This window comes from Mixophyes fleayi, chromosome 1, assembly GCF_038048845.1.
Source record: "Mixophyes fleayi isolate aMixFle1 chromosome 1, aMixFle1.hap1, whole genome shotgun sequence".
Lineage (NCBI taxonomy): Eukaryota > Metazoa > Chordata > Amphibia > Anura > Limnodynastidae > Mixophyes > Mixophyes fleayi.
In genome coordinates this window covers 98,363,605-98,377,929 of record NC_134402.1, presented here as the reverse complement: position 1 = coordinate 98,377,929, position 14,325 = coordinate 98,363,605, and the positions used below count along the sequence as shown (strand labels likewise).

Here is a 14,325-nt window from a genome sequence, read left to right as displayed (position 1 = left end):
ATGCCTTTACCCGGCACCATCTGTTTTACATAGGTGAACACTCATGTGGATTCCATTGTGTCTGCTCATCTGTGGTACATGTTCCATGAAAAATTCCACCATTTGTTTGTTCAAATGGAGCAAGGTTGGCTTGCTCATACCACACTTTTCTTTTGTCCTTTCTTCTGTCCTGTTGTTGGACACAGGGTTCTATATTGTTTGGAACACTCACTGTATTCAACAAGTATCTCTTCCACTGCCGACTTTGCACTTGTCATCTGAATTGTTACTCCTGGATCTACTTTTTCTTGTGCTTTGCTTTCCATATTGGGAGATAAGCTGCGATAATAACCTACCACAAATCGTCTCTTAATAGCAGCATTTCAACATCCCATAGCTGCATAGTTGATAATTGTCATTATTCAGTTCAGACACTGCTAGTGTAAGCTCAGAGCTGCTGGTCATTTTTGTTTCACACCCTCTTACTTGTACTCCAAAGACTAGCATACCTTTGAAGGATTCCTTGTGTCAGGTTGTTTTGGTACTGCAGTCTGAGCTGTGCTGTGTTAGGGCCAATTACCTGTTGCAGAATTTGCTTTACGCTCAAGCTTCATGATGCAGTGTAACCTTATGTTGGTCGTCTTATAAACATCACTCACAGAGGAACAGGAAACGCACACGCACTAAACAACAAAAATAAAGTGTGCAGCAAAGAGAGAAAGATACTACAGAGAGATACAACAATGAATTATTAAACATGGCACCCTCTGTTGGTTTTTTAGTTAAGTCTCTACAGCCATGTTTAAGCTGTAGCTGTTGCGATTTTTACAATACCTACGCGTAGTTTTGCTTATAAATGTAGGCAGAAAATTGACCATTCAATGTATTTTGCAGCCTTCTTATGCCCCAAGACCTATCCAAGCACCAGTAAAATGTTCAACACAGGTAAAATGGTGACAGTTCATTTCCCAATGTGCTTTAAATCTATTGGCACAGAATGTGTTAATATTACAAAATGTGTGAATGCAATAAAATACTTAATTCACTACATTACCTTCTCCAACAAAGTATATGCATTGCTTCTTTATATGGCTTTATATTTTTAGACAGTTTTAATTGTTCTTAATTTAGTTATTATAAACATTACCCGGGGATGGAAATTATTACTGATGTGTGGAATGTGAATTCTGTGGAACATACGTAATACAATGCATTTGTAGTAATTGTATCATTCATTTTAATGTAGCCATTGCTGGCTCAGATACAAATGTGCTTATTTATTTCCGTATTCTCTTCATGTTGTACATATACGATACAGAGGAAATCAATAACATTATTATCTTGTGGTGCATTAAGTACATATGGATGGAGTTGAGAGTAGCATTTGCTGTGTTATGGCTTCTGGAACACAACATGCAGCATGTTTAAGATACTTTTTAAGAATATATTGGAACCAGTTAAAGCCCAGATGAAAGTAATTGAAAAAAATATACGAGTTCCATATACTTCTGTTGCATTTTGGGTACATTTTAATGAGATGACACTAACATTTGTAATGATTTAGGTTTTTTTTCATTTTTTTGCAGTCACATACAATGAATTTGAAAGGCCAGATGATTTATGTTTTTGAATCCAGTTCCATTCTGTTTCTGGGGTCACCATGTGTGGATCGACTAGAAGATTTTACAGGATGTGGCCTCTACCTGTCGGATATTCCAATCCACAATGCTCTGAGGGATGTTGTACTGATAGGAGAACAAGCCAGAGCTCAGGATGGACTGAAGAAGAGGTTAGGGAAGCTAAAAGCAACACTTGAACTTGCTCACCAAGCTTTGGAGGAAGAGAAGAAGAGAACTGTAGATCTGTTATTCTCAATCTTTCCTGGAGAAGTTGCTCAGCAGCTGTGGCAAGGGCAGACTGTGAACGCAAAGAAGTTCCACAATGTGACCATGCTTTTCTCAGACATTGTGGGATTCACAGCAATATGCTCTCATTGTTCACCCATGCAAGTCATCACCATGCTTAATGAACTTTACACACTTTTCGATTTCCAGTGTGGTGATTTAGATGTCTACAAGGTAATTTTTTCTCTTTAATTCCACAAGCTGATGATTGATACTTGTCACACTAATATCCACCTTCTTTCAGGTATTGTCATAAGCTCGGCCCCCTCACAAACTGTGCTAGGCCCAATCCTTTCTCTTATGGTTACCAGTAGTATGTAAGATGAGCTAGCAATGAAATCACTGCAAAATTAGGTGTAAGTGCAAGAAGGGGACTGATGATGATATTGTGCAAGGTGGGTCTGTCAATAGAATCCGTGTAAGAGGGGTTCACAGATATATGCTTGTATAAACAGTACATCACACTTCCAACTATGCTCTGGCATTCAACATTAATAATGTTACAACCACCACTAAACCTCACATATTACAGTATGTCCAACTGGCAATAGGATACTTTTACATACACCAGTAAACCCCACATTGGGCCTAATTCAAACAAAAGAAAATAACTATAACAAGACCACAGTGGAGCAGAATAAGTTGATCATATCAATGCTGATAAAAAATGTACTGAAAATACTAAATGTGGGAGGCTGGTTGGGTCTCTGGGTCCTAAACTCAGGGTCCACCGTACTATCACATGTCCCATACCATCACATATCCCTAATCTAATGACACCAGTCATTGAACTCAATCGTCTCATTAAGACCTTCTGGAAATAGTCTGTAACTTAAAGATCCACATAGCTTCACCTCTACAAAGGTTTGGATATCTGTTGCCCCCCCCTCCACCCCCCCCCCCCACTAGGAGTGGCATCAAACTTTTCCAATATTATCAATATAACACCTGAAGCTTCGCTCTTATGCTTCTTAGCAAAGTGTCTTGAAACTCCATGTGTGAGGAGTCCTTTATTAATATTGATGGGGTGTTCTCTAAATTTGGTCTTCAGAGGGCGAGTGGTTCTGCCCATGTATTGAAGTCCACACGGGCACTTCAATGCATATACAACATATGGCATCCCACAGTTGATGAATTGTGAAATTTTGTATGCCATCCCATTCGAAGTTGATTTAGCAAAGTAAAAAAAAAAAAAATAGTAGTTGCTTATGTTACAGTGCTTACGGAAAGGACTAAATTCATACAGATCAAATCTCCAGTTCACAAGTAGACTTTACTTTACTAGTAGTGTTAGAAGCAACTTTAATAAAGGCTTATTTTTATATCTGAGGGCATCAGAAAAAATAGCAATAATCAAAGCAAAGCATTTTATTATCAACTAGCAAAAGTGACTTGGTCATTACTTGTGGAATAACAGTTTGGCATTCGAGGGTAGTCTTAGATGTGTACAAGAGGGAGCAAGTGACACATCATAACTGAAATGCCATGGATGTTATTGTAATGTTGTAAGTTTCAGACAACAGAGAACATCAATTGCTCCTCTTTGCATGACTCTTTTACAAGATCACCACTTTCAATACGCTGAGAGTCTATTTTCAACAGTTCTGAGATATAAGAACTAATAAACAAAGAGCATGAACAAATTTACCCAGCTCAGAAAGGTTTTTTTCCCTTTATGTCCAGCCCAATTTTAGCAGGAATAACTTTTGTATTCCATAGTTAATTCAAATACATATTATATTGGGGGGTTTTGTTTCATATAGATCTTTCCATGATTCTCTCTTTAGTTACTCTGGCTGATTAGTGCAACCCCAAGTAGTATTGCGCATGGTGGAACTACTGCTGGAGCAGACCATGAGGCTGCTATGGAGCCCATCTAGAGGGCCCATCTTATCAGCATGTATGGGGGCCAGCACATGTGCAGTGCAACCCCGTTTTAGTTCAAGAACTGAAAGCCCAAGTAGAGCTTCATTACGCATGAGTCAATAACAAGGCCGCCAAGAGGAATTTCAGGCCCCATCACTGTATCCTCTTGGGGGCACGGCAATAGCCACCAAAGGGAACATGGCCACAGCAGGTTGGTGGCTCCTCTCGCTACACAGACAGCCCAGAGCCCCTAGGCGTACCTGCCCCCTCCTGCACCCCTACCCCTGCATGCTGAGAAGAACAGAGCAGGAACCCCCTGAATGGATGGACTAGAAATGTTGCCCCTCCCCCACCCAATTAAAATTTTGCTATGGTGCCCGGCAATTGAGATTTACTCTTCTGTCTGCACCACATTGTATTCACCTACTTTTCTAAACTATAGCAATCAAAAATAACACTACATTATACAAGGTTCGTTATAGTTATAAGATCTAGGAGCACAGATGAAAATTTTAGTTTTAAAATGTTTCTTTTTTTTCCTAGTGATATACTACTTTCACACATGGTTACAATATGCCCATCAATGAATATTATCATAATCCTCATCATCATCAGCTATTTATATAGCGCCACTAATACCGTAGCACTGTACAAAGAACTCACTCATATCAGTCCCTGCCCCATTGGAGCTTACAGTCTAAATTCATATCTAAATTTTATACAAAGATGGTAGGGCAAGGGCAAGAAAGATAATTTTTCATGGCTGAGGTCAGTTAGGGGACAGGGCCGTCTCTCCCATTGGGCACAATGGGCAGGTGCCCGGGGGCCCTGCAGGCCAGGGGGCCCGTCAGAGGCAGCGCAAAAAAAAAATCCTGCAAAAAAAAAAAGAAGAAAATACATACCTTGCGGTCAGCTGGCGATCCGGCTCACTCCCTGGTCTACTCCTCCGTGCGGCGCTTGCAGTGCATGTCGGGCGAGACATCATCACGCCCGCCCGACATCCATTGCGGAGCGCAGCACGGAGGAGACCAGGAAGGGAGCCGGATCGCCAGCTGACCGCAAGGTAAGTATTTTCTTCTCTTTTTTGCAGTGCGAAAACAATTTAAATCAGCAGGCAGCAGCAGTGACTTGGAAGAAAAAGTGAAGAGGATCGCATTGGAGAATAAGGTAAGTTAAGGTTTGGTTTTTTTTTAATTATCAAGGGACGCTGACGGCTGACCAGTGCATAAAAAAAGTGATTATATATATATATATATAGGGGCCCCGGTGCACTGCTTTGCCCGGGGGCCCATAATGTTGTTAAGAGGGCCCTGTTAGGGGAAATTTTCATTAATGGCCAATTATTGGACCCCAGTTGTTTTTTTGCATAAAATAGGCATTCTCTTATGGAAAATATGTAAGTGTAAGTCTCATGCAGACTCCAGTTATTACTGTGCATGGTTTGAAAAACAGAACAGGGGAGAGAAGACATAGGGCAAGTATAGTAACGCCATGTTAACGTAATTATGGCACATACAGAGGTGGAATCATCTTCAAATTTTCTCCCCCCAAAAGTAAAATTTTCAGTGAATGAACAGCATGCAGGCCCGATTCCACTACTAAATCAGCCCCGTCCCAATCTTCTCTTTTGCAATGTTGGTAACATAGGTGAGAACTTTTGACCTGGAAATTTCAATGTAGTACAGTGTATATCAAGTATACTCTTGGTGAATAGAGGTAGGAACATCAAAGTAATTAGCAGTACCCAGTAAGAGGCAGGGACTATTGACAGGCCTGCTTCCACGCTTGTGATGAAATTTGGTGTAAATTTCAGGTGATACACTTTTCAAATTCCATTATTGCTTTGCCATTCAGTGAAATGGCCATTTCACATTGTATGTGTAAACTTGCATTTCACTGAATTTGTAGACTATGACTAGAGACAACCATGGTCCATTCATTCTGTCTGGTGTGGTTGGGGTAGGACTTGGAAGACTTAAGGGCAAATTCCACCAGCAAAATTGGAAAAATACCCCGGTTTGCAGCCAAATGTCTAATGATGCATATATTCCGCATGTGTGCTGCATTTGTGATGTCTGTGCATAGTGTACATTTTTTTCAAACTCTTAACACATTGTAGTATTTTGGTAGATTTTGTGCAACAGTAAACTCATTTTATTCCTTCTAGGTTTTAAGATTAACAACATCCAGTGCAGTGTTACACAAATCTCAAGCATTTATTCCCATTTGGCTTAACATTTGCATCTCAAATGAACTTTTTACAATATTGCTTTACAAGTACCCATCCTCTTCTCAAAATACCCGGACAATGTTATGGTCATTATCAAATAGGCATTGATCTAACTGCAAGAATACCTGGAGGATAGTGGTTTAACAGGATAGGATAAGATTAATGCTGTTCCCAAACTTTCAACATACACTTTATTCATTTGTACGGTCAGCACTTTCATCATAGAGTGCAATTAAACCTATTCTGCTGCAATACTGTGTTATAATTGACAGGGGTCCTTCTGGCTCCATTCCTGTGAACAAGCATTTTTAGGGCCCCAATTAATTAACAAGCTACTTCCTGCACCAGGATGGTTATGGAGAGCCCTTACATTTTACAGTTCTTTGGCTGTTTGTGTTTAGTAGAGAGCATGCCAGGCTTTTGTTTATGACTGAGCAGCCCAGAAGATAGTTACCGTAATTAAGAGAACTCATCACTACAAGCCTCTCCTAAATCATGCTAGCTAGCCCATAATTTGTAAGAATATAAACTATTGACACTGGTCATGTTCATTCTTTATACACGTTTTTTGTTATTATACTTTATACACATTTGAAATAATTCATGATTGTCTATAGTCCAACTACTATGTCAGACAACAATCCCTCCCACTAGGTTAGGCCCCCAAGTCATTTTAGTGTGCAAGAACAATTACAGATTATTAAGAGCAACGGGGCTTTAGGAGGATTATGAAACAAACAGAAAAAAACTAATTAAATCTAGTTAAGATAACTTAGTCAGTATTTTCATTAAGAAGATCTAACCAATTTGCTTTATTGCTGACACCCCATAAAAAAAAATTGTTTTAAAAATAGTATGTTCTATCTAACATCAAGCAATTCAGAAATGAAGCAACCTCTGCTGATCCTCTGCTAATGTTAACCGCTACCTGGCTTCTACAATCTTGCCATTTACTCTGGGACTGTTGAAGATGATCATGTTCCATACAGGGAACATGATCATAATGAGATTTATTTAGAGTTGGGAGCAAATCCAGTGTAAAGGCGAAACTTTGCACCTGGGCAAACTGTGTTGCAATACAAGAGCTGCAAATGCTATATCATTATCATTTTTGCATTCAGGAATATTACTGCTTGGTTTTGAATGTAGAATACAAGTACTGAAGAAATTGATTTTTACACTGCAATTTAGAGTTGAACTAGGATGCATCTCCCCTCCCAACTCCACATATTTTAAATTTGCCCTCCCTGCAGTACAACATGGTGTTGCCAAGGTATGAAATTCACCTTCTAGCTGGATTTACTTCCAACTGTAATTCAAGCTCATAATATTATGCTTTACAAAGCATTTATTTAGAAATCAGGTCCAGCCAGAAGATTATTTTGACTCCTTACTTTCCAAGCATATGCAGTCATTAAAGAATCTATGATAATGTAAATAAAGAGCTACATTGTTTTTCCCTTTACATTCTCCACTGTCTGCACTAAGTATGTGACTTGCAGAGTTGTATTTAGAGTAACGCTGCCCGTTGCCCATATGATTGATGATGACCTATCATGCAGAACAAAATCATTGGCTCAGTCCCACTTTTATTATCACACCCATGTTACTTGATCATTACATCTAAAGTAAAAAACAGAAGCACTATTCTAATTATTTGTTATACAAACAACATGCAGAGTAATTAAAGCAACCATGCCTACAAATATTTAAAGAGTCAGTAAGTGTGGATAGAACCTGAAGTGGGTGGACATAAACTGAGGTTTCTGACGCGCATTTTTGTGTGATACTTATGCAAAGTGCATCAGCATCACAGAGATTGAGTAAAACAATTTTGTGGGCTTGAAAAGGATTTGGACAGGAGCGTCTATTTTTTTTAAAAAAAATAATTTTTTTTTAAAAATGTAAAAAATGATATTATGTGAAATGAGATCAGTCGAGATTTATGCAAACCCCCATGCACTTCAGAACATTTAAGATAAAATGCTATAATAAGTGGTTAATAAAATAGTAATTTAAAAATATATTGAAAGAAATGCATCATTTGTGAGGTTGGCACTGATGTTGAGTGATAATGGCTGACTCACAGTCAGTGTTCCAATTCATCCCAAAGATGTTTGATGGGGTTGAGGGCAGGGCTATGTGCAAGCCAGTCAAGTTCTTCCACACAAAACTTGGGAAACCATTTTTTAATGGGCAGGTGCCACGTTGCACTGAGATCTTCAGTATTATAATCTTTTTGACTGCTAATATTTGAATATATTAAGTGTATGACTGTATGCTACATCTTATGCATCTGTTAGCAATGGGTGTGGTTGAAATGGGCAACACTAATTAGATTGGGTGTCCACATACTTTTTGCTAAGTAGTGTATAGGAAAAAGTGTGACTTCAAAAATTTATAATCAAATACATTGCAGCCCTGTCTCAGTATTATTTAGTGCAGAGCCACAATGCAAAGAGTGTTCTAGTGACCAATATACAATACGGAGAGCATCTTAGTGACTAATATATAGTACAGATGTTATTGACTACATTATAACACAGAGGACACTATATCGACCTCTATACAATACAGAATTGTAGTGAATGATATACAGTGAGCATTCTACTGGCTCCGATACAATACAGAAATCATTCTAAAGACCAATACAACAATACAAGAAGCATTCTAGTGATCGATTCACAATACAGAAAACATTCTAATGACCAATATGCAATACGTAAAGCATCATAGTGAAATATATATAATAGAGTGAGCATCTTAGTGACCAATATGTAATACACGGAGCATCTACAATAAAGAGATTATTATAGTAACCACTATCGAAGACACAATGTATACTAGGGAACCTGTGTTCATAAAACTGGTGTAAGTCAATTTAAAATAAATTTTTGTTCACACAGATTGGGATTTGTCAATCACAAATGTTATGCTTTCCTGTCTTTTGATCACAAATCACTACTTTAGCTTACATCAAAGTACACTTTATTGCATAATTACATATAGTATATGTTTCTTTAAGGCAAATATCAGCGTGAATATTTCATCTTTCATATTTCTAGGTGGAAACCATTGGTGATGCGTACTGTGTGGCTGGAGGATTACATAGGGAAAGTGAAACACATGCCTTTCAAGTTGCTCTGATGGCATTGAAAATGATGGAGCTCTCAGATGACGTCACGTCTCCTCATGGTGAACCAATTAAGGTCTGTTACCATCTAGATTTGTGTAACTTATTATGATCCATGCACTATTTATTTATTTATTAACTTCAAGACACTTAACTACTTATTTAATAAACTAGAGCACTGCAGACATCTTAGAGCAACCTATCTCTCAAGTCAAAGCTTTTGACAATTATTTTTATGTCAATATAAAGTGTTACATATCAGTGACGTATTAAGTATTGAGTTACATATTTAGTCCTTGTTTATTTCTGTAGATGCGCATTGGTCTACATTCTGGTTCGGTTTTTGCTGGTGTTGTAGGAGTAAGAATGCCACGCTACTGCCTTTTTGGAAACAATGTTACTCTTGCCAATAAGTTTGAATCATGCAGTGTACCAAGAAAAATCAATGTCAGCCCTACGACCTACAGGTATGACTTCTTTATAGTAATATATCTTATCATCATTTATTTATATAGCACCACTAATTCCGCAGCGCTGTACAGAGAACTCACTCATATCAGTCCCTGTCCCATTGGAGCTTACAGTCTAAATTCCCTAACCTACACACACAGACAGACAGAAAGAGAGACTAGGGTCAATTTGATAGCAGCCAATTAACCTACTAGTATGTTTTTGGATTGTGGGAGGACACCGGAGCACCTGGAGGTAACCCACGCAAACACGGGGAGAACATACAAACTCCACACAGATAAGGCCCTGGTTGGGAATCGAACTCACAACCCCACTGCTGTGAGGCAGAAGCGTTAACCACTAAGCCACCATGCTGCCCATGATATGTTTTGTTATATAAATTTAAAGATCTTAGAAGATCAAATTAACAAAAAACTGGAATTTATTGAAGATTTTAATATAGGTAGATGAACAAAGAAAATCCATTTTAGGCTGTTTACATGACAATGTAGCTTTCATTTTTATAAGTAATTTGCTGAAATCACACATAGAATTGTGTATGTTAAAATGTTTTACATTTTTTTTTTAAGTATGGCGTCAAGTATAAAATAATATATACAGTCAATCCATTTGCAAGTGTTCGTTTAAAAATGTAAATATTCTTATAATGTTAGTTAAATAAATCCATCTCTTTTAATCTGTATCTATTCCTATACCTATCTTTTTATTTCTAATAATCACAATATAACTACATAAAATATGTGTATGTTATCAAACAATTAATTAGGCTTCTGGTCACTTGTGAGGTGAGGTGACCAAATGTTCAACAGAAAGACTGTTAGCTAAGTGGCTGACTACAAGTATAGGTATGCACATTATTATCTACAAGTATTGATTACATGTTAAAATGCTTTAACTGTATAATTCAAGAACAGTCCATAAGAGACATATAATGGATAAAGTAAAATGGTTAATTTGGGTAAAATGTATATGTAAACCTTCTCTGCGCCTGTTTTACTTAGTACTCAGACTCATATTTTTAAATATTTTTTCAGTTTGCTTACGGAGTTCAAAGGATTCAAGTTTATACCCCGATCAAGAGAAGATCTTCCACCAAACTTTCCTTCTGAAATTCCCGGTATTTGTTATTTTCTTGAAGCTTCTGATAAAGAAATGCTGACCAAGACTTGGTGCCAAAAAAAGACTGTTGAGGATTCACATTTCAATAAAACAAAATAGACTTATTTTTATCTAATTTATATGTACCATATTGTACAGAAATATTGGTATAAATTATATGGTCTTCCTTTAATTTGACATTTTGAAAACAAACATCTCCTGAATTGCTTGTAATTCATAATACTGATTTGTAACTGCACACAAAAATATTGTGTTCTTGAAATCAAAAATAACAATAACATCATTCAAGTTAGATATTTGTATTAAAATTCCATTAGGAGTATGTTCTATTATAATAATTATTATGATTTATTTATAGAGCACCACAAAAATTCTGCAGCACCTTACAGAGTGGTAGTACAACAAGGGTAAACATAACACGAGTAGCATTACTTAACAAAGGTACAAACATAAAGCAATAGCATAAAACAACAAGGGTAGGCATAACACATATAGCATAACATAACACGAGTGACAAAGTTACAACGAGGGTAACTTAATAACAGTAACATACAGAAGGCAATTTACAATGAAAGCAGGATATAGTGCATATGAAGACTTGGGAACAAGAGGAGAGGGGGTAGCAGCGGAGAAGAGGAGGGTGGTCACTGCTTTTGAGCTTTCATTCTAAGGGGGAGGGGGAGGAGTTGAAACATGACAGCGAGACACAGAGAGGAGAAGTTGGTGAGGGAGATGGGCAAGGAGGAGGGGTTAGGCAGTGGATTGGTATCTTTGATGAACAGGTGAGATTTGAGTGAGTGGGGGAGAGTTATACAGAATGAGGAAGTGCATTCCAGAGACCGGGGGCGGCATGGTAGAATTCTTAGAGGTGGGATGTGGTTACCTGAGGGGAGGCAGCAGTCATTTACTGAGCGGAGAAAATGAAATGGAGTGTGGAGTGACATGAAGTTGGGAATATAGGGGTGGAGGAGAGGACCTGGACCTTTTAGTTGAGGGTGAGAAGTTTGAATTGGATTATATAGGAGATAAGGAGCCAGTGAAAGCATTGGCAGCAGAGGGAGGTAGATCTAATCAGTGAGAGAAGAAGGTCAATCTTGTGTGGCATTAAGGAAGGATTGAAGAGGAGAGAGGAGGGTGAGGGGGAGTTGTATAAACAGATTATCTGTTTATACAACTGCTGGGCCTGAACATTATTGTGATGGGTCATTTGCAGAATATTAATTAAAAACATTTAAAATGTTTTAACACATTTTCATGAAGTTGTGAAAATAATTTAGCCAGGTTTCCTAAAGTGTTCTCACCATGTTGTAAATATACTTTATTTGCCTTGTTTTTAATGTTTTCTAATTTGGAAAAATGTAATAGCATTATAAAAACTTCTAAAACAATTTTAGATAATGAAATATCAAACTACATTACTCTTCAGCATGATAGTATTTGCCAAGTAATAGGTTCCTATAGTTCTTATGTAAAGGTAAGATGTGTTTACTTAATGAGTTGTTCATTTGTTTTCTTGGGGTTTTAATTCAGGCTGCTATTATTGATTTAAAATCTACTAAGTGTCATGTGACACTTTTTTTTACAGTGGCAGCCATAGCAAGTTACAGATCAATTTTGCAAAGGGAACCCTGAGTTATAAGGGATCTCCTGGAAAAATGACAGCTTCATGTTAAACAGGTACAAAACTCACTGTTTAAAAAATAGAATGATGTCTCTGTGGGATTGCACGTAGTTGAGGATTTAGGGAAATTATAATAAAATCTACTTTAAGCAGAAAGTGACATGATTTGATGTAAACATCTGAGTAACACATTTCACAATTAGCTGGATTTAAATTATTTGAAACATACTTGTGTGAACACAGAAAAACTGGCACATTTTAAGCCCTTACTGAATCGTGTCATCAGTCTAAAATAAAATTGCTAAATCTGTTTTCAACATATTTCCAAACTTACATGCAAGCAGGTTGTTGTGGGAGTGGAAAATGTGTCACATTATTTTTCCAATTTTATAAAGTGTAAATGCCGGCAAACCAGAAGATACTGAGGAGCCGTGTGCGATATTCCAGAGATTTTTACTTAATGAGAAGTCTGTGATTTTTGTATTAGTACAGTAATTGTGTGTACTTGCATAGTGTAAACATGTAACCATATTTTGGTAAAATTATTTGTTCATAATTATAGTAGCAAAGGCTACCTTGTATTATCAGCTATTATTCTAGTCTCAAACTGAAGTTCAGACACCAGGGGGTAAATGTATCAAGCTGAGAGATTTCCGGCGGGTTTGAAAAACCAATCAGATTCTAGCTGTCATTTATTTAGTGCATTCTACAAAATGACAGCTAGAATCTGATTGGTTGCTATAGGCAACATCTCCACTTTTCAAACCCGTTGGCAAACTCTCAGTTTGATACATTTACCCCCAGTAAACTACTCTCAAAATCCCCACCCTCACACACACTCCCCTACTTCACTAGAATAACACATGCTTCATGGTTAATAGACTGCAGAGCTCAACATGTCCAAGACAAAGCTCTAAACTATATTATATTTAGAATGATTTCCAAGTAACCCTTTATCCCATATGGTGTTAGAAAATGTTATGTACGGTATTTCTGTTTTGTAAATGGTAACCCATTTGGTGCTAATCACAAAAACAACTTCAGTAACAATTTCTAGACCCCGTTTTTGGTCATTTAAACCTGTGAGTATATTTACCACGAATTCTGCTTGATTTATAAAACATAATTATTGTCATACTACTTACAGATTTATTTGAGACAAACTGAAAAATGATGCATATGAGTCGCACATGAGAAAATGCAGTATGTATATATGTATGTATGTATATATGTATGTATGTATGTATGTATGCCCTCTCACATAATGGGCCTGATTTTGAGTTAGGAGTAACGCAAAGAAAAGGAACAATTTTGCACCTAGACAAACCATGTTACAATACAAGGGGTACAAATTGACTACTGGCTGTTTTGTCATCTAGCACACAAATACTTGATAGCTTTATTTTTACATTGAAATTAAAGTTGATCTATGACATGTCCTTCTCCAACCATAAGTCTGTCCACACATTATAAATTTACCTCTCACTCCAATGCAAAATGGTTTTGCCCAGGTGCAAAGTTACAATTTTTTTTTTATTTGCTCCTAACTCAAAATCGGGCCCAATCTGTGCATGTGCACCCTGAGTTGAATTTTCCTTGTTAAGTGGAGGTTTCCTTGTGTGACTGATGCTACAATGTACGATTTGTTTCAAAGAAATCTGCTTTATTTGTACTTTATTACTTAGTGTATCACATTTTTGTGATCTTAATATATATATATATATATATATATATATATATATATATATATAAATATATATATATGGTCACCATGTGTATATATATATATATATATATATATATATATATATATATATATATATATATATATATATATATATATACTTGTCTCTCTCTCTCTCTCTCTCTCTGTGTATATATGTATATATATATATATATATATATATATATATATATAAAATATATATACATACACACATAGATACAGATGTAGATATACATAGATAAGTAGAGAGAGAGAGATAAAAGTGTGTGTATGTAT

At 36.9% G+C, this 14,325-nt stretch overlaps 1 protein-coding gene across 1 annotated transcript in view; it reads left to right on the top strand.

Moving 5' to 3' along the window:
* The window catches only part of GUCY1A1 (guanylate cyclase 1 soluble subunit alpha 1), a 37,425-nt gene extending 23,320 nt beyond the window's left edge, over positions 1 to 14,105 (top strand). Inside the window, exons 5-8 of the mRNA XM_075198297.1 lie at positions 1,566 to 2,057; positions 9,045 to 9,188; positions 9,425 to 9,579; positions 10,618 to 14,105. Of these exons, the coding sequence (XP_075054398.1) occupies positions 1,566 to 2,057; positions 9,045 to 9,188; positions 9,425 to 9,579; positions 10,618 to 10,801 (975 nt within the window). The 3' untranslated portion in view covers positions 10,802 to 14,105. The remainder of the gene's footprint in view (positions 1 to 1,565; positions 2,058 to 9,044; positions 9,189 to 9,424; positions 9,580 to 10,617) is intronic.
* The last annotated feature ends 220 nt before the right edge of the window (positions 14,106 to 14,325 follow it).